The 20,332-nt window shown below is 47.1% G+C and overlaps 4 protein-coding genes across 4 annotated transcripts; 1 reads left to right on the top strand and 3 right to left on the bottom strand.

Annotated features, from left to right (window-relative positions):
- Positions 1–2,516: 2,516 nt before the first annotated feature.
- On the bottom strand, positions 2,517–3,458 carry GIQ15_05061 (uncharacterized protein; the record flags this gene model as incomplete). Its single annotated transcript, XM_033552478.1, has 7 exons — positions 2,517–2,618; positions 2,665–2,681; positions 2,737–2,834; positions 3,095–3,111; positions 3,168–3,199; positions 3,294–3,344; positions 3,425–3,458. 7 exons carry the CDS (start codon positions 3,456–3,458, stop codon positions 2,517–2,519), a joined length of 351 nt encoding a protein of 116 aa, XP_033406208.1.
- A 327-nt stretch (positions 3,459–3,785) lies between these two features.
- Positions 3,786–8,324, bottom strand: GIQ15_05062 (polymerase zeta subunit; the record flags this gene model as incomplete). The annotated part of the gene is made up of 1 exon (XM_033552479.1): positions 3,786–8,324. One exon carries the CDS (start codon positions 8,322–8,324, stop codon positions 3,786–3,788), a length of 4,539 nt encoding a protein of 1,512 aa, XP_033406209.1.
- Positions 8,325–9,296: 972 nt separating this feature from the next.
- On the top strand, positions 9,297–10,721 carry GIQ15_05063 (60S ribosomal protein L37; the record flags this gene model as incomplete). The annotated part of the gene is made up of 1 exon (XM_033552480.1): positions 9,297–10,721. The coding sequence occupies one exon, from the start codon at positions 9,297–9,299 to the stop codon at positions 10,719–10,721; it is 1,425 nt and encodes a 474-aa protein (XP_033406210.1).
- A 1,503-nt stretch (positions 10,722–12,224) lies between these two features.
- On the bottom strand, positions 12,225–18,659 carry GIQ15_05064 (uncharacterized protein; the record flags this gene model as incomplete). Its single annotated transcript, XM_033552481.1, has 7 exons — positions 12,225–12,542; positions 12,607–13,221; positions 13,282–13,425; positions 14,164–17,570; positions 17,633–18,092; positions 18,150–18,306; positions 18,370–18,659. The coding sequence occupies 7 exons, from the start codon at positions 18,657–18,659 to the stop codon at positions 12,225–12,227; spliced, it is 5,391 nt and encodes a 1,796-aa protein (XP_033406211.1).
- Between the last annotated feature and the right edge of the window lie 1,673 nt (positions 18,660–20,332).

Raw genomic sequence — 20,332 nt, forward strand, 5'->3', positions numbered from 1 at the left:
AGAGCGCAGAGAATAAGACCAAAGCCACCTTAAAACGAGAACGAGGAAGGTAAACACGCTTGCGTTGTATCATGCGATCCTGAAGAGCGAAGTTCGTCTCCACCGTTGTTCGTTGACGAGGTGGATTTTGGATTTTGTTTTCCTTCTGCGGTCTAGCTCGGCGGTCTCATGTGCGCCTTGGCCACCTAAGTACCTACTCGAATATTAAACCCAAGCATAAGAACGACTCAGCACCATTTGTGGACGAAGATGTCTCCTGGTTATGGCCCTTGCGGCCTCGAAAGGCCTCTGCGTTATCGATAAAACTCCAGGCCACCACTTAAAACCGCAGCTTCGATCAGGGTCCATACTCTACATCTAGACGAACTTGTAGAGTCCGAAAGGTTACAGCATAATATTATGCAGCTGGCATATGGAGCGCAAGATATTATGCCGATACGTCGTAAGTGTACGAAGGAACAACCGGATGTCCTTTTCGGGCTGGTTATGAAAGGGCTTGTGAGTGAGATCTCCTTCGGCAAATGAGAGCAGCCAGCAAGGGTTCCTTGGCCCCTACCGATAACAATCCAACTATTATTTGCGGACTAATTATTCCGATCATGCGGGATGTTTTAAGGTTGCGGGGACGGGTTGAATCATGGGTGTGGCCTTAAAAAGGATAAGTACTCCGAATCCCGTACGCGAGAAAATGTAGAGCCATGTGGCGAAGAAAAGGAATGCTAAGGGTGCATCAGGGAGTTCATATAAGTTGTATCTCGTGCATTGATAAATGGGTTTTGTGTAGGCCCTGAATATGACAGTTCATGGGGCAGCTTGTAACCCCCCTTATTCGCTACCCTTAAGGAAGGGGGTTTCTTCCGAATGCATCGATAGCAGGAAAATGGGTCTAGGGGCAGCACCGGGGAGGAAAACCACTTTCCAGCCGCAACGGCATCCCCTTTCTCGAAGTCACATTGTCCACTGGCTTTATCGTATTGCTCCCTGTCTAGGGCGCTGGCCCGTCGTGATGACGATATAGATCCTCTCCAGATCGGCAAACGCGGAACTTGACGTCGTGAAACCAGCAAAACCGGATGGACAAAGACGAAGCTCTTTCATAATATCATAACTCCACAGTCCGGTGAGATGCTAATGGGCGAGACGTTAATCGTGCAAATGTGAGCGGTTGGCGTGGCGGAACGGAAATCTGGGCGGCGGTTCGCCGTTGTGACCCATCCAACGTGTTCGTTGGTGACTTATAGTTGGTGAAAGATCAGGGTTAAAACCGCAACCCCACACAAGCGTATCCTAGCCCTCGGGTGGCAGCCGTCTACCTAGCTCTGTTCTCCCATAGGCTCCTTTCTAACCGACTTGTTGTGAGGCACTTCTGCCCATGCCACCCCATGTCAAGAGAACGTTAACTCCGAGGGTGTGGGATACTCACTGCATGGTATATGTATCACAATGGCAATTGATTCCTCAAATTGGCCTCGGGGCGCGGACGTATATCCATTTACTCCTGAGAGTTGACGTTAAATCAAGTTCAAACTGTTCCAAGGTTGGCGATGACGGATCAAGTTGGCAGAAAAGTGAACGCCGGAACATCGTTTCTCCGCCATCCGATATGATATCCCTTCCAAGATTCCATCTTTCATCTTCGATCCATCTTCCATATATAGCATGATTCATGGTCTAAGAAGGCCCAAAGACATGTATATGGGCAAGCCCAAACCTAAGGCGTATCCAATGGCAAAGATTTGAGGAAGTTATCAAGGTAAGTCTAAGCGCACAGCTAGGAGAAGGCCCAAGTGTAAGCCTCAAGCGAAAAGTTGTGGCAAGCCTATGCGTGTTTCTCCCAGCCTCTTGGAAAAGCCCTACATAAGCAAGAGATGTACGGAGTATTCCATCAAATGGTAGGGCAACCATTCATCCATATGCTATCCTCTGGGGCTTGGCGTCATTTGGTAAACAAGCTAGATGTCTAGACCCCTAGGCATCTAAACATATCTAAAGGTTAGCCACCTCTGAGGTGACACTAGCATAAATATTGTACTCCATCATATGTGATTACTCAAAGCTCAGGATAACGAAATCTAAAATACTCTACTTGCTATACTCCGTAACTTCTGCGTATTAACCAGCCATATCACATTACCGGACGACGGATATTAAGTCACCGTAACCGCAGGAGTTATCACAAGGGGATTATATTGGCAAGGAAATTGGAAGAATTCCTAGGCGTAATTCATACCGGTGGGCGCCGGGAAATTGGCTTGGTGTGAAGTATGATGAGCTGGAGGTTCAGGTGGTGTAATGGTTTGGCAAATCTGACTCTAGATTCAACCGTTTTATATGTGCATGTCTGCCCGTCTTGAGTTGGCGATATAACGGAGAGGCAATGGCTGCCGAGTAGCTACTCTAAAGCTTGAATGCAAGTATCGAGAATATAAACAAGGATAGTTGTACAAGTTTACATTCATGTGCAAGTCATGTTGAAGAATAGTACATTAATTATAAAGTAGCAGCAACGAGATCTCCTAAGAAGCTGGTGCCGGGGGGGCCTTGTTACCGCTTGGAGGAGGCGGTAGGAACAGAGGCATGTACGTCTGGTGAGAGAAATGGGTCAGCAGGCGCCTCTTCTGGTATGATCGTTTATAACCCGAGTAATCTGGATGAGTGACATACCACTACGACGGCCATGGCTATATAACCAGTTAGCAAGAATGACAAATGCATAAATGACGAGAATCAACGTACCTGACATAAAGACCGACATGTATGCTGGGGCAGATGATGCCTTTTTCTGATCTGGACTTTCGGCTAACCACGTCTGGAGAGTGAACACTAGGGAGGACCTGGATGATCTTAGCAATTTGATCAACGAGGGGAAGAACCTCCGGCCTCGGAGGATGAAGGGTACTAGGGGAATAAGAAATTCTCGATCCTTCTACAAGATGTAGACGGGTAGAGATGCCAGAATTGGTTAGAACATACCATCCGATCATTCTGAAATACGGGAGAAGAAAAGAACCCTAGTCAGTTTGATTCCATTGGTAAAGCATCGTCTCTACAAATGCACGATGTCTGGCAGAAAGCCTGAAAGGTCTGAATATACCTGTTGCGAGTGAACATCTATTCATATCATTAGCACAGCTATGTAAATAGAACGGTGGCTCGAATAAACTTACAGCAGCCATTGGCATCGTGCTAGCAATGGTACCTGTGCCAGAACATCAGCCAACAATAAACCAAGAAAATCTTACAAAAAATAGCAACGAAGTGTGCTGTTATCCCCAATCAAAGAGAACACATACCAGAGATATCACCATCAGTCTTCTTAACTGGTGGAGCCTCGTACGGGACCGCTGCCACGAAAAGAGCATATTAGCGGTTGACTTTTGGTCTGAATGACTGAGTTGATTAGAGGATACAGTAGATAGCATACCCAGGTCCGCTCTTCGCATATCCTTCTGTGCCATTGTGTATTTATTTAATTCCCCGACTCCCAAGCGTTTTGTTGCTTCTTACATGAAGTTGTCGAAGGCGAGAAGTGAAGATGCCCTTTACGGACAGCGTCCTTGGCGTTGGGGCTAGCCTCTTTGGGCGATATCACAGCTGGAATCTACAAAGCTACACGTTATCAATTACTCTCCATTATGATTATGATCTCGTCTCTTATTATAATCATATACATGGGTGAGGCCTCTACCAAAGCATTGCACTCCGAGCCCGTTTGCTCTATTCGCGAACCTGCGCTGAACTCATTATGGAGGAGCCAGAATGATGACCTAAATGGAGGGAGCTATTTACCAATTCAAGGCAATATGACCATTATCTTCATTTGAAGCGCCATCGGCAAGGACACTAATCACCGGCTCGAGAAGGGCTCGAGTATGTCTGAGGTCCGAAGTTTGCCTCATTCGGGAGTAAAACACCGGACAATCCTTGCTATCACATTTGACATCCTCCCCCCATCCCACGCCCATACAAGAGCGGCATATCTCATTTAGATTGGCCACCTTTCTCTCGGAATCGTGTATACGATATTCAAGTTTCAACAATGAAAGATGGGGCTGTTGTCGGAGACAGACGTTGCAGATCGGTTGTTGATGCTGTTGTCGTTGCTCTTGCGTATTTAACTTGTTGCGGCATATGACACAGGACGATGATTTCATATAGCACTCTAATGTTTTCTTGAACCTCGCTGCGTTGCCTTCTTGGCCGGGCCCTCCAGATGGGGCGTGTAAAGCTCCCTCTGTGCGTCGCACGCGCTGGTACTTGGGCATTTCATCGTACCATTGCCGAACATTGGCTCCAACAAGGTTAAATATTCTCTCCAAGGGCGGAATGAGGTTCTTGGAGATGTAGTATTCCGCATCGAGCTCCAGTTGTGGATCTTGAAGTAATACTTCTGGTGGAAAACAGCGATCAATGAGGCGCGCGCCAGGAGCCCCTGACACAACTACATACGGCACCCGTTCTCCATACTGTGGCTCAAGCCTGGGGTCCTCTAACATTCGTTTCGCACTGATCAGTGCCCCAGGAGGAGGAGCTCCCTTCTCACTATAGGTTCCCAGCCTAACCTCCTTCGCAAAACAAAAGTCCTGAATTGAAACTTTGCCTCGCATGATCTTGGAGCATTGTTTCTGAAAGTACTCCTTGACGCGACTCAAATCGGAAGTTTCAAATAGTAGCTTTAGCACCTTCTCTTCGATCTTCTGCTCAGCAGGTGTCCCGTCTCTTCGAACAGTCTCGATGCCCTTGGCATCAAATTCGGGTTCTTGTTGATTTCGGGATTCGTATTTGTAGCCAACGTATCGTTTCTTTGCAAGAAGGATGCATGGGTGGTAGACCTTTTCAAATTTGAGTTTGACCGGCCGCGGACTCGCATCTGTGATGGTTTTTGCTATCTCTTCCCCGAGATCAAAGGCTTCTTCTCTTGTGCGACCTTTCAAGTAAATGAACAGGCTGTCCGTATCCCCATAAACAACCTCTGCGCCCCATCGTTTCACAGAATGGATGAGTGCAATTGCCTTCTCAAGAGTCTCCCTTGCTGTCTGGACAATACTGTCAGCAATTTCAGAGCATGGCATCCTGCCAGAGAATGAAGCAGAAGTATAGCCATAAGTTACATTAGCAATTAACTTAAGTGCCAATTGTCGATTATTCAATAGGCGCTGTAGAGGTCTGTCGTCTTTGTCCTCTTTCATTCCACCTTTAACCATTACACGGGTTTCAAGGATTTCAGTAAGCATTTTAGCCAGAAGTGATTTCCGTACTGCTTGCTTTGCGTAAATAATCCCATTTGGCGCAATGTTAATCTGATCTTTTAGCAAACCCAGTAGGCCAGGTTCTCTTTCATAGTCTATAACTCCCATCTTGTTTCGACCACGCCAGTTGACAATCCTACCCAAATTTGTGGAGTAGCAGTAATTATAGGCGATCATGATACTGGGATATAGCGACTGGAAGTCCAAGACAAGTAACGGACTGGTATAAAAGTCGCTTTGAGGTTCCATGACCAAAGGAAGGCACTCCAAAGCATTTTGCTGCCCGACCTGTTTCCTACTGGGGGAAATCAGGATGAAGTTCTCTGGTTTAGCAATGCGGAACATTAAGGATTCCACCTTAAATTGAGATCCTCTGGAAAACACAGAGTAGAAGTCTACACCGAGAATTCTGGCTTGCTCACTTGTCCTTGAAATGAGTTCGTTTGCCTCTAGGATCTGCAGGTTAAGGTCGACCCTCGATGCAAAATACTGTATCGTTTTAACGACATCTCTAGGTCTGTCACTCTTAAACCATTTCGTCAAATCTTCAAAGGGATAATGTGGGATCCTTTTGTGAAGTAAATGGAATGTCACATTTTCCATTGTATATTGAAGAAGGTTGAGTTCTCCCCTCATGGCTCTCCAGATGTTAATCATGTGTCTTCCAGTGACGCGAATAGTAGAGGTATGGTTGAAGCCCCATCGATCTGCCTCCCTTCCAATGCGCCCATGAGATTGTGATTTAACCCTGGAGAACTCGTCACATAGATCATAATCATAACATCGTCTTGCACGTTCGATTAGATAGCCCCATGAGCCGTTATGAACCTCGTAACCCGTCAAGATATCGGGGTCATAATACCTAACCACGCCAATGATTCGGTTCATGAGATCAAGTTCGGATGATTCCTCTTGAAATTCTACCTCGGGATCAGGCTTGATCCTAGAAGACAAGTCGCCAGCTTCCGAGAGAGCCACAATACCACGGTGTCGGTCTTCATCGTCGGATATAAATGACCAGAATATACAAGCAATTTGATCCTCTTCAGGATTTGGTGCCAATGTACCACGTGTATTGACGTGCACTTCCAAGCTCATCATGCTCATGTAATTAGCTTGGTGTTGTATCGCTGAGGACTTTACTCTCTGGGAATACTTGAAACCGTGCTTATTGTGCTGAGTGGGCCCATCAATTTGAGAAACGGCATGTTCCTGGGTAGGCTTGTCTGTATGCGTACTCTTAGTACGGGCTTTCCGAGACTTCTCCTCAGCCCATTTGATAACATCGGTTCGAGTTGGCGGCCTCGGTGCAAATTCCCAAGTTCGTAGAGTACAGGTCTTCCGAAGTTTTTTGTTTCGATCTTCAAATGTTAATCGATCTAGTACAACCGGTGGCTTCTCCCCAAACATTGCTGGGGAATAGCCCATAGGATCGAACGGAGGAAGAAAGGGGAACGTGTTGCTTTCAATTTTGAATTCTCTTCCAGCATACTCCCGTGAACGCTCAAGGACGTCATTGTCGTTACTATAATAAGCGTTTTGATAAATGACGCCAGGTCTTGAGTCATCTGAGATAGTTTCACGGACGGATGAAGGCGAGGGACACTTTGGGATAAAACAGTAGACCCTACTATTTTGCGGAGTTTGAGCTGACTTAGGAGGTGGTGATGCGGCTTTGGTAGTATCACTATGTTTTACATCAGACATTTCACTCTCCACTCCGCTATGTGCCGTCGTTAGATTAGGCTGAGAAGCGCTTTCTTTAGATGCGGTGTCCAGCTTCTCTATGCGCTGCTGCGACCTTTTTAGCGGCTGGCTCTGCTGGCTAAGTCTTAGCATTGTAGTTGGGTTATTTGGGTCTTTGACAACAGGAAAAGGAAGACGTTGGTTGTTTCCGCTGGATATCCTTGGTTTTTGTGACGAAGTAGGCGGACTGGCAGCGGTTTCAGTAGGGTCGTTGTCCTCTTCAGCAGCCTCTTGAGCGCTCGTTCCAAGCCCAGATGCAGATTTGCGGGATTCTGTTTTTGGTGGCAACAATAGCGTTCGAGGCAATTGGGATATTCTGGTTTTCTTATTTCTAGATTCTCCAGAATTGTGTTTATCGATATGATCCCGTTTCTTGGGCTTGCGAGGAATTACGCTCATGAATTCGTCATCAATTTCAAACATATCGTCCTCGCTGTTGATTGGATCTGACGCTTTCCGAATACCGATTGCCTCAAGTTGAGAGGATCGAAAGAGTGCTCCAGGGTCCAAGGGTTTCCCTTGATCCACCTCACTCAGACGTAAAGGGTTGTCAACACCATATGCTACTGACTCCTCATTTTCAGCATCATTTTCATCGTCACGCTGCCCTTGCGAAACCATTTCTTGGAAATTCTGAGAAAAATCATCCGCGGCATCTTGACCAAAAGCGGTATCCAATCCAAAAGACTGAATTCGGCTCTCGTCGACCTCAGCCTTACCGCTATTAGCATCTGTGCTTATTTGAGATTGGAAGCTGTCTGCCTGTGCATCCAACAAGTTTCGTGGATATAACTCCTGAATGCTTTGCAGAGCAGTTTTGACCAATTCTTGAAACTCAGACCGATGAACAAAATCATCCGATGTAGGTGGTTTTCCGCTTTCCCTTTGCTCTTCTGCCGCAATAGTTTCCACTTGCTCACGGAACTCTTCCTCATGTATCCAACCACCTGATGATACGTGCCGTGGATTAGACGACATTGAAGCCAGGTCTTGCTGGGAAAACGGACTACTCTCAGAGTCGGTTAAGCCCATCTTAATCTTTCTCCTTCGCCCTTCATCTCTCCAAAGCCCTCTTAAGCTGGGAACCAGCTTCTCGGAAAACGAGCCGTTATCATCAGTTTCCCCCACAAAATCATGGTGTATTTCTCGTTGCTTAACGTCATGACGGTTTAATATATCTTGAACATGGATATCCACTTCTATTGCACAGTGGCTTTGTCGCGGAAATGCCGTGGCGTCAGCGATACGCCGTGGAGGGATTGATTCGTCATGCCAAAGATGGCTCGAATTCTCCATGTCAGCATGGCATGGCACCGGTGAGCGGAACATAACTTTGGCACAAGTTATATAAGTGCATCCATGTAGATTGTAATCGCACATCCATTGAGGAATGAACTGCAAATGACTTTCATACGGTTGCAAGACTCGTTTCATGACGGCACCTTGCATAAGAAGATCCGCGAGCCGTGTCATATGCAGTGGGTTCAGTAAATATACTTTGAAATAATACCTATATCCGACATGGTAGCCATAAAACGGAATACCTTTAACTAAAGATATATAGGCGATGTATGCAGTTGATGAATCATAAGGATTTCGGCGATAGCTAAGAGCTAGCGCATGATCAATCGACGCATGTAGAGTTCGGATAGCAGCATTGACTAACTGAACTTTAGATACATATAATTTGAGACGGGAATGTATTGCTGACCTTCCTCTGGGGCCAAGTTCCCCCTATACTCGAGATAAAGATAGGGCAGCGCGCCGTGTATGTGTGCACATACTTTCTGTCCAGTCTCGGTAGCCCCAAAAACCCGAATTATGGGGACTTTTATAGACTTGGATTTCACATTGGGACCACCGTCATGGGATGGAAACTGGGGGTCAAGGCCTGTCGGGGTGGCCTGGTAATGGTCGACACAGTTGAGCAGGACGCGAAAGGCCGCCATCAACTGGATATGGACGAGATAGCATCGGGAACTTAGAAAGAGAACATATGGAGTAGTTTCCTTTGACTACTATGTAAAGGTTAAGCCACCTGTAGAAACAGATACAAGTGAAGAGATACAGTCCAGTCCTGTCAGTAACTATGACATGGATTGTCTTAATTGATCGACGCGAAGCAGAAACACGACTTTTGAGCCACTCACGTGACCATGTATTTCAACGACCAAGATCGCCGGCCTAGCTATGACAGACAAGTGAGCTTCAACGAGACAACTCATTTGAATAGTGAAAGACTCTCGGTCGGTGCGCATAACTTATATCTCAGCTCGATTTTAATTTGTTATTACAGCCAAAATGTCGAGGCGACCAACCGATGTTGCGAATAAAGAGCGCAACGAATATATCCCATCCTTCATCTCGAAGAAGCCGTTTTACGTCGACGACGATTCCTCTGCCAACGACTATCTTGAGCATCAACGTCTTCATAAAGAAAAGGAAGACCAAAAATGGTACGATAGAGGGAAGCGTTTGGGCCCGGCGGCTACCAAATACCGGAAGGGCGCTTGCGAAAATTGCGGATCGATGACACACAAGACCAAAGAGTGTTTAAGTAGGCCGAGGAAATATGGCGCAAGGTGGACCGGCAAGGATATACAAGCAGATGAGCATATTCAGAAGGTGGAGATGGGGTGGGATGCGAAAAGAGATCGGTGGAACGGCTACGACGCAAAGGAGTATCAGAATGTTGTTGAGGAATATGAGGAGCTGGAAGCTTTGAAGAAAAGGACGAAGGATAATGCGACCAAGGAACCAAAATCTACAACCGAGGATAATGACGGTGAAGACGAGGATGCTGATGGCATAGCAGAAGCTAGGTATGCTGAAGAATCGGAGATGGGGCGGCAGCAAGGCAAAGGAACAAGAAACCTGCGAATACGAGAAGATACAGCAAAATATCTATTGAACTTGGATCTTGACTCTGCAAAATACGACCCCAAGACCCGATCTATGGTAGATATGGGTGCACAGTCAGATCAAGCTGCCGCGCTGGTCGCGGAGGAGAACTTCATGCGAGCTTCAGGTGACGCTCAAGAGTTTGACAAGGCGCAAAAATATGCCTGGGAAACGCAAGAGCGCGGTGACGTTGACAGGCAACATCTACAAGCGAACCCTACCTCCGGAGAGTACTATAGGAAAAAGCACAAGGCCGACCAAGATGCAAAGAAGGCTGCTGAGAAGAAGGCCTTGTTGGAAAAATATGGTGGAGGGGAACATCTCCAACCTGGTCTACTGCGGGATATGGCAGTCATTGAGAATGAAAGATTTGTTGAATACGACGAAACAGGAGCGATCAAGGGAGAGCCCAAGCCTGCTGCTAAATCGAAGTATGCGGAGAATGTTCTGATTAACAACCATACCTCGGTCTGGGGTAGTTGGTGGTCTAACTTCGACTGGGGCTACGCCTGCTGCCATTCAACCGTTAAGAACAGCTATTGTACCGGAAAAGAAGGAATGGAAGCGTTTGAGCAAGCCCAGAACATGCTCCGAATCGACGCGGGAAATGACGACGAATCTCAAGTTCCACCTGAAGATACGGAAGAGGAGAAGAATGCAGAAGAGAATCGCGATAAGCAAGCCACAGAGACACAAAAGAAGCGTACCCGCCATGAAATGGATGTCGGTGTTACAGAAGAGGAGCTAGAGGCATACAAGAAGTCTCGAACTGCTGCTGCAGATCCGATGGCCGCTTTCCTCGGCAAGGACGAGCTAGTCTCATAATTGGTTATTATCTTTGTGCATACTGTACTTATACTGCTAGCGTTTGAGCGAATATCAATTCTGTCCACATCACCTTTGAATCTATTCTCTTTTCTTTGTAACCATGACTTCTATTCTCTTGTACTTCTCTCCTCTTCTTGTATGTTTCCTTTTATAACCGGATAATCATTTATCCTTTCCGACAAGGGTATTTTCGACCCTGACTAAGCTTTCCTCTTATTGGCTAGATTTGGTCTGGTTCCACCACAAGAAAATGCATCACGTGCCCAGGGCTTGAACCCTCACACAACAAATTCGCTTAGTCCATCTCAAGCGGAACTTCAATCCAACGACCAGCGACGACGACATATCAGAGCTTCCAGACGCACCATTGAAGGTATGTGAATTTCTGCTGCTGATCACGGCTTCATCTTACAACGTGCCAGCTCACTAACGAATTTACCGGCTTCGCAGTTCCTGATTCAAGATGAGTACGACTTCCTCCAGACATCGCGAAAACCCAGGACGACTGCACCGAATCCTATACTGACTTATTCGAACAGCGAAGGGAACCTCCAGTTTCGGAAAGCGCCACAACAAGTCGCACACTCTGTGCAGACGGTGCGGTTAGTGCTATCCCGATAAAACTCCTACACTGAACGCCACATCTGCCTCGACTAGATGGATGTTGGAGCAGCAATGATGAGGACCCGAGAATCTGACAATGGACGGAATATATAGGCCAGCGATCCCTCCATATCCAGAAGCACACATGCGCCTCGTGCGGTTACCCAGCTGCCAAGATGCGCAAATGTACGTGACACTACACCTATCCCTATTCCCGGGCTGGAATATATACTCGAACGAGAACTACGCTTGGCTCGGGTGGTATGAACATATACGGACGGACGTTTACTTACATGTCACTGGTATTTTGCAGACAACTGGAGTGAGAAGGCCCTTCGACGAAGAACCACCGGTACCGGCCGCATGCGTTACCTCAAGACCGTCGACCGCAAGTTCAAGAACGGATTCCAGACCGGTACTCCCAAGGGTGCCCGAGGATCAGAGAAGGCATAGACAAATTCAATCCTCTTTTTTACCCCCTCCTCCTTTTTCCTTCGGAGTTCGATGAAGATGTGGTGAAACCCGCTTTTATACAAAAGGGTAGCCTGCGAGCGGAATGGGACTATTGTTTTGAACGATGACACCCTTTGACATTTTATTATGTGTGTTGAATGGGAGTTAAACTACTTCTCTGTGTCATACCCAAACATAATATAACAAAAAATTAACGGATTTCATGGACTGGAACAAATTACGGGAGGGAATATGGCGGGGTGCTCGCATCAGGTTTCTTCTTCTTTTTAAATCATGGATCCTCTGTCGAATAACGAGACCGTGGCTTTACAAAGTAGCTTCATGAAATCTTGAAGCTTATAGCCGCGTTCCGTTGTAGATGTCAATCAAAACGAGTCTCAAAAATCATCTTCTCTATCCAGCATGGCACCATGGTATAGTAGTCTATTCACCACGCCCGAATACCTTCACTGATCCGTCCCCCTGGACGAAGTACAGAACTTCTCTCTCTTCCCAGCTTCCACCTTCCTCGTTCTTAAGGGTATCTGTATCTGCCAACGGCCCCCCTTTGCTCACACGCAACACTCCACTAACATCCCTCGCCACGCCGGTGTCTAGCCCTCTCAGCTGCAGAACCATCTGTGCTTGGTGGGCTAATGAAACTACTAATGCCGAGTGTTCTATCTCCAACGGCGTGGGCTGTTGGGAACTGTGCATAAGTGGTGAATCAGCCGCCACAGTAACTATCGTAGAATGGACGAGCTACGTGCATTCCATGTTAGTATTAATCCCACAAGTAAGTAGAGAGTAGGAGAATGAAACATACACGTCTCAATCCCATGATCAATTCGCCCATCTCAGTGGCACCAACACGCATACTAGAGCCTGTTGCGGCAAGTAGAAAATCCGGCTGGTCGAGAACAAGAAGGACCTCATCCTCTCCAGCTTGTTCAGACCTATCCCCATTCATCTGTCCTCTGCAGAGATCATCTATTGCAGAGGCAATGACCTTCTCGACTCCATCCAGGCCACCATCGTTTCCCGGAGTGGCTGCCCAACGGAGCGTTCTTGTATTCGGATTCCGGTGACTGTCACCTCCGGAAGTCGGTGTATTTGAAGCAAATGTTGTAGAAGGTGTGGCAGAAATAGGAGGCGTAGGAGGGGTTGGGCGAGCAAGCAACGGGTTGACTCGTCCAGATAGAGATATATGGCCTGGCCTAGGGGCGCGAGAAGCTTGTGATGGGCTTGGAGGTGTTCTATCTGGCAATGGAAAAGACGGCGATGAGACTGAGCTTTTTCGAGGTCGGGACAAGGGAGCCAACGCTCCTCCTGGCACTATAGGCTTCGGCGACTGTGGTGCAAGCACAGGAGAGAATAGATCTGTTACTCCGTCGACGAACGAGAATCTTCCCTCTCTAACTAGCTTATTCAAATCGAGGCCCTAAAGCAGAGAGATTAGCACTGTCTGGTAATAATAAAGCACAAGCAGGAATAACCATACCACCCTCCTTGCTTCTGCTCTCCAGAACTCCCATCCACGTAGGAAGCTAACAAGCACAACCTTGCGCTTTTTAGCAGCTCTGCCCTCATTATCTCCCCCTTCAAGCCCAACGTCGCCTTCTAGGCCATCAATATTTCCTCGACGCTGCGAAGACAACTGTAGCGTATCACAGAGACACCTCAGAACTAGCCAATTGCTCGTTGATCCAAGGACTGATGTTATAAGGTGTAGCGACTGATAAGGTGGCGGGGCTGTGTATGGCGCCAATAACGGTGCCGTTGGCGAAGACATCTTGTTTTTGCAGCTTCTAACTCACTTTTCAAAGACTGTACAGGAGTTCTTGGTTATATCGAGGCAGTGTATCTGTGAAAACAACGGGCAGAGGCTTCAGACCAAAGAGCTATGGCGATGGTGGACAAAGATTGCCTCCAAACCTAGAAAGGTCAACACCAACTGGGGTTCTTATCAGATCAAATAAGATCCCCGCAACCATGGATTTGACGCAAGGGCACGAAGATATTCACAGATCATAGCTATGACGTTACATGTTATGGACTAAAGTACTGCCTGTAGCTAGCTATCAAGACAGCCAAGTAATGTACAAGTCTTGAGCGTAGAAGGGCCCTGAGAACCTTTATAGATTATTGTTTATAGTTTAATGGCATTTAGGCTCGCTATATTGAACTAACTAATAGGTAATAAAGGATCTAGCCGGGTATATCGAAGAATGCATCATAATACCCCGAAATCGATAAACTATACCACCCTATCCCATAAGAACGTTACGCCATTGAAATTGCAGTCGGTGTCCAGGATGCTATAACCGCCAAAGGGGGCCCGGTCTCTAGTTTAGACCTGTAGGAGCGCCTCTAACTGACTGACTGCAGACGGATTAACATCACCATCGTCCTCCATCATCTCATCCATGATTTCCTCCACTTCTTCGTCTTCGAACAGCACTTCGCCCTCGATGGTGGCATCGAGGAACGAAGGTACTGTGTCCATCTTTGCCAATGAAGATTGACTCTTCTGGTCCTGCGGTTGCAAGGGCACTGCTTGGATATTTGACTGCGTAACTTCTTGCTCGGGAGATATGACTGGAGAGGTTTCATCGCAAATATCCAGTAGACTCGAACCCTCCTCGATTGGGACTGACCCTCGTCGGCTTGTTGATTCTAGTGTGGAGGGAGTCGTGGGGGTGAGTATGTCGTCATCCAAGTCGATTAAGCTATCGGAGTGCTCTGTGTCTAATTGTGGCACTGTCCTGTTTGTCTCTATGCTGATTGTCGGACCCTTTGTTTCTTTGCCCACTTCATTTGGTTCAAATGCATCCCCAAGACCGCCAAAGGGGTCGAAGTCCAAGTCCTCCTGGAAGAGTTCTAAAACTTCCCCAGCATGCTGTATTCCTCCAGCCGTTTCGACGTCATGTGAAGCGTCATCAACACCCTGAGTTCGTCGAATTCTCGATTGCTCGTAGGCCTTTGAGGACCACGTTGCCAATTTTCCTCCGGCGTCGTTGATTCCTGTATCATCGAAGTGGCGGTTGGCGATCTTTCCAAGCACATGGTGAAGTACCCAGGGAAAACTGATCAGAGGCAACTGGTCATCATTAGGACGCCTGTACTCCCTTTTGGTACCATGGATGTCACTAGGCCCCTCGAAGGGTTCTCCTTTGCCCAAAGCGTTCGCCACCTGCTCAGCTGTCACCCTATACATTGCAATTGCCAAAGGAGCAAGATGCTGGAAATCTTTTCCGCCTGCTTCATCGTGACACATCTTTAAAAAGCGGTCGCGTAGTGCAGACGAGATCTGTCCAAGCTCCTCGTGGAATTTATAGTCCTTGCTCATGTTCGCGTGCCCCAGCACGAAGGTCGACCAAACTTCGAACTCAGTTTTAATTTCGTGCTGTGCCATAATCCTACGCATATCAGCGTCGTAAAGAACCTTCATCTTCTTTGCAATCTTTAAAATATCTTCGCTGACAGCAATTTCGCAGTTGAGGATACGCTCATCAAAGGGGGCTTCTAGCTTGGGCCGGAAGTCAACGCGTTCGACGATGTCGTAAAGTTGACCGAGGATCTTCTTCGACTGATATTGCGCTTCTTTCGGTTTGTACTTCTTCTCCATGAAATGTGGCCACTTCCTTGGAACCAGGTCCCTAGACATGTTAGCTGGAATTCCGCTCTTGTTGTAATCGACAGCTGCAGAGTGTAGCTGCGCTAGCTGGATGCATCTTTCATCGTCTACTCCGTCCTCCAAATAATCCGCAAGGGCAAGGTGCGCATGGGCAATTTGTGGTAGGCGGTCATTCTTCATATAGGTGACGAAGAACGAAGTTATATCATTGACAGTGACACCACGGGTCAGGCTCTGGGCGTTAGATGCTGTATAATCCATCGGTTCGCGGAACCAATCTTTAGGCGTTGGTACAAGATCTTGATCCCATATGACGATGTAGTCATCACCATCTAAATCACCACCTGAACATGTGCTTGAAATGTCGCGGTCACCAGTCTGCGGAAAAACGATAACGTCCTTTAGGTGATGGAGTGCCGGGACATTGACGGCTCTAACAACACGTATATCTCCTGGGTGCAGCGAAGGATTTCTCGCCAGAATACACGGCCCTTCGATGATGGTATATTTCTTCTCTTCTTCAGCACGGAACACCTGCACGAAAATTTCCGGAAGATGATCTAATCTCTCCTCGTAGGTTGCATCGGCTGCAGGGCGCTTCTTCTCGTAATAGCCCTTCAATGTTGCAGTCTCATCAAGGCAGCCAAATAAGCAAGCTCCGTCCTCGATGACAATTTTTGCTTTCTCCTTGAGGTATTTGATTTGCCATGCACGCCACAACTCCAGTAGCGATGTAAGGAATGGATCGCGAGAAGCCTGGAAACCGTCGTGGACCATGTGTGCAATTAAAATGGTCATCTGGTTGGGATCAACATATTTTTGGAGTAAAGCCATCGCCTTCGTCTCACTTGTCATTGCAGCTTGTAGATTCTCAAGCATTAAGCGTAACTTTTTGATGAAAATATCGTCTGTCACCCCCAGTGCCGATAAAACCACAATGAGTTGACGGTTAAGACTAGAATTCGCAAATTGAGAATGCCTAATTATCTCGAGACCATTGTGAACTGCTGCAAATTTATACTGACTTTTCCGGATGTGAACTTCTCGGCGCTGAGCCTCGGGAGAGACAGTAAGAATTCCTTTGCAACCCCCAAGTCGAAACTGAAATACTGAGGGAGGCTCCTCGGACGGTGTTCGCAGCTTAAATTCAGTCATAATCATCTGTGCCAGGAATTTGGATATACGGCCTACTCCATCTGAGAATGTGAACCCATTACGCTCAATCTCATCAATTTCTCGGACAGTCACTGGACAGCCAGTGACTGCTCTCGTAGTTGAAAAGCATTGACCCAATCGAGCAGCGTGCTTTGCAACGATCTTGATATCACTGAAATGACCCATCCATGCGCGAATGTTGGCGGCAGTAAGGTTGGGCAAGGACGCGAAGAAGTATGCACCATGTTCTCGGAATTGAGAGTTTCCAAAGGCCAGGAATTCGTAGTGTCGATCTCCTACGGTGATTCCATTCGTCATTGTCCGCTTTACGCGTGTGAATACCTCATCCATGCAATTGTTGTAGGTTGAATTAATTCTCCCTTCATACTTCTCATCTGTGAAGCGAATGCGAAGGAACCGGTCTGCATACTCAATGTAGTGCCTTATGACACGATTGGATGTATCGACTGTAGGCGTGTGGAAATAGATCGTGGAGGGGGTCACAGTTGCTGATCGCATGTAACAACAATATTTCGGGATTCTTCGATTGGTGACACCAGAGAAGAACTCAATATTAAATATCTTCATTGGGTCATTATACACAACTTTTTCATGGGCGATATACTCTAGTAAATCTCTAGCATCGCGTTCTCCAAGGGATTTAAGTCGTTTGGCAAATTCCTGGTTTATGGTATATTCGCTTAGGTAGCCATGAGAAATGCATACTTCAAGTTGGTACCGCACGGCATATGAAATATGGGTATATTCGTTCTCTGCGAGATCCTCGAGTGATGAGGTACGTTTGGACGCATAAGTGGAAGGAGGATCAATCCACCGCCATGCAAGAGGCGCTGTGGGGGACTGTCTCTCAAACGTAAAATCGTTAACGTCGATGACCTCGACATTGAAGTCCTTCAGGATCTTGCTAAGCGTTTTTAGATTCTTAACATTATCCTCGTCGGGGAGGTGGAATGTGAGTCTAAAGGTTGTCCAACGCCCTGGAACTCTGTTTGTCAGTCTCAAGCTGCTTAAATATAAAAACTAGATGGCAATTACAGACCAATATTGATGACAGGCTGGGCCTTTCTAAGGCTAGTTTTGGCATGTATCAGATCTTCTGGGTTGTGGACGATATCAGTTTGGCGGTACCAAGTATCGTCAGACCGCCACATATTTTCAGTCTCGGAGAAAGTTGACGTAACATCTTGTAATTTCCGGTGATATAATGGCGGAGAATCTAATGAGATAATAAAAGATACTTCCTCGCCCTCGGATATACGCTGAATACGCGAGAGGTGGACAAATGGGATGCGGATACGGTAGTTTTGAATTATTGGTGGAGAGCCAATAGATGAACGAGCATCCAGTTTCGTCATCTGGAAGAAGATGTTGATTTCTCGACGTTGCAAATTTGCAACGAAGCGAATATGATCTTGGAAGCTGGCGGTGATTGTCCTCATTGTGAGCATGGATTGAGGGCCGGAAAGGCAGCCAATGTCCAAAGATCTACCCACAGCTTCCTGGAATGACTGTTAGCTCTAGGCTATTGGATATAGTAGGGAAGATGAGCTACTAACGAGATCTAGAGGATAGAGGGTATTCGGGTCCACTGGGCTGGGTACTTCCTTTCTCCGTCTGAAGGTATCAACACGGACAGGAATAACGATACGTTGGCCATCGTCTAGCTCCAGCATATGCCGCCCGTCGAGCCAGAAACGCTCCTTTGGTGGCGGTCTTTACAATGTTAGCAAAAAAACATCATGGAACAACCATTATTGCATATATATCGAGACTAACTTGAAACGAATTCTAGCTCTTCCTTCTCTATTGCCACGATTGTCCTCGAACAATTCAATGAAATCGACAGTTCCACAGGTACTGAAGGACTTCCAAAGAGTGAGTGTAGATACGTTGAGGGGTAAGTTCGAAGAAGTGAGCGCGAGAGACTCCCATGAAAGCCATATTGGGGCCAAATGCGATGGTTTGACGCGCTCCATCATGGCAGAGGCTGAAGACCGTGGGCTTTGGGCGTATATTCCGGGCGGAAAACCAGCCTGGGGACGGCCGTAGCCATTGGAGTAGTTCATTGGGCCGCCTCGACCACCATGTGAATGTCTGGTAAGTGAAGGTTGGTTAGGTGTTGCAGTGTATAGAAAGTGAAGAGATTGATCAAGATGAAGTGACCACTTTGAATATCAGGGAGTGGCTGCAGTGTCAACTTACTTTCCTCGACCACTGAACTGGTTCATCTTTGCTTGATGGAAAGCAGTATTAGCCCGTTGGTCTGTTTTAAAGGATCCAGCTTTGTGTTGAGCGAGCGAGGGTTTGTGTGTGTCTTTTGCCTTTCGCAGAGCCTTTGGTGTTGTTGGTGTTGTTGCTGCTATCGTAGATGGCTGTGGTTGAGATTTGGTAGAGGCTGACTGTTTCTTTTGTTTATTCGAAGTCTTCACCACTCCCACTTTGACTGATTTCGTAACCCTCGCCTGTCCTATCTCTCCCTTCAGCTGGGCCTTTGCCGATGTCTGGAGCTGGAGCTCCTTTTTACCCTTTTGTTTTGGCGGTTTTGAGGGTGGTTTCTTCACATGGGTATCAGTTGCTGCTGCTGCTGCGGTGGCTGCGGCTGCTGCCACGGAAAGCTACGAGGTTACAGCATTTGATATTAGCTGACGGGTTATATTTTAAGGGTAACGGGAAGGACGGGTCAACCGGCACTCAAGGGGACCAAGCAAGGGGATATCAGAGGGTGAGAAGTTCGGTTTGTTGTGCGTCACTTGAAGGAGGCCGATGAACCAAACAGCAGACGACAAACATATGGATAGATGTATAAAGATGAAAGACGCCTTACAGTATCGGTACCCATCTCCCTGGCACTTCTTCACTTTGATCCTAGAGTGAAGTTGTCTCTGTTCTGCACACTATCCATATAGATAAGGACAGGCCCCTGACACCAACCTGACGTGATGTATAAAGCTGACCAGGATAGAAGCAAGGATGATGATGCAACGGGAATATTTTATATTGTCTCTTTTCCAGGACAGAGAGCAACACAATCCCTTCCTACACGTTCACTAAGCAGAGTGCTTTGTTGAAGTTGACTCTAGCCCAGACAAAGATCCTTCGATTCAGCTCAGCATTACAATAATAGCTGCTTCGCCAGCCAGATCCAAGGAGAGAGATGACAATGAAATTCGTCCCAGTGTCAATGGTGTAGCTTATTGCGAGGGCCTTGACCTGGAAGGGGAAGATCCAGTTCTAAGCACCATTATTTCCCCCAGACAAACATATTAGAAGTTATTTGGCAGCCGGGGCAATCATCATCAATATAACACTACCAAGAACGCGTGACTGTTTCATGCCAACAGCAGTTACAGGCTGCTTTCTCGGAAATCAGCGTGGTATTTTCCTTTTCAACACACAAATCTGCGGAGCTGGTTCAATTAAAAATTGAAGTTCAGAGGAACAAACGACGCGTTGACTGTCTTTGTTTGCCTGACCATCAACAAATCGCGAGAAGGGGAAAAAAAATTGCCCTTTGTGGCAAACGGGATTAAGGGGCTGGAGTCGCCAAGGCGCCAGACGATCTTAGGGCAAGCGAAGGTTTCTTCACGCTGAAGCTGCAGAAGGACGGCGTCAAGAGGACGCGCCGGATAGCGATACGGCGGTTAGCTCCCTGTTGATGCATAGCACCAGCGTCATCTGCTGCTGGGGTAGAAGCTCAAAATACGGGTTGATATCCATCGGGTCAGGAGGAGGTATCAAC

This window comes from Arthroderma uncinatum (assembly GCF_011692745.1).
Source record: "Arthroderma uncinatum strain CBS 119779 chromosome Unknown scaffold3, whole genome shotgun sequence".
In the NCBI taxonomy this organism is placed as follows: domain Eukaryota; kingdom Fungi; phylum Ascomycota; class Eurotiomycetes; order Onygenales; family Arthrodermataceae; genus Arthroderma; species Arthroderma uncinatum.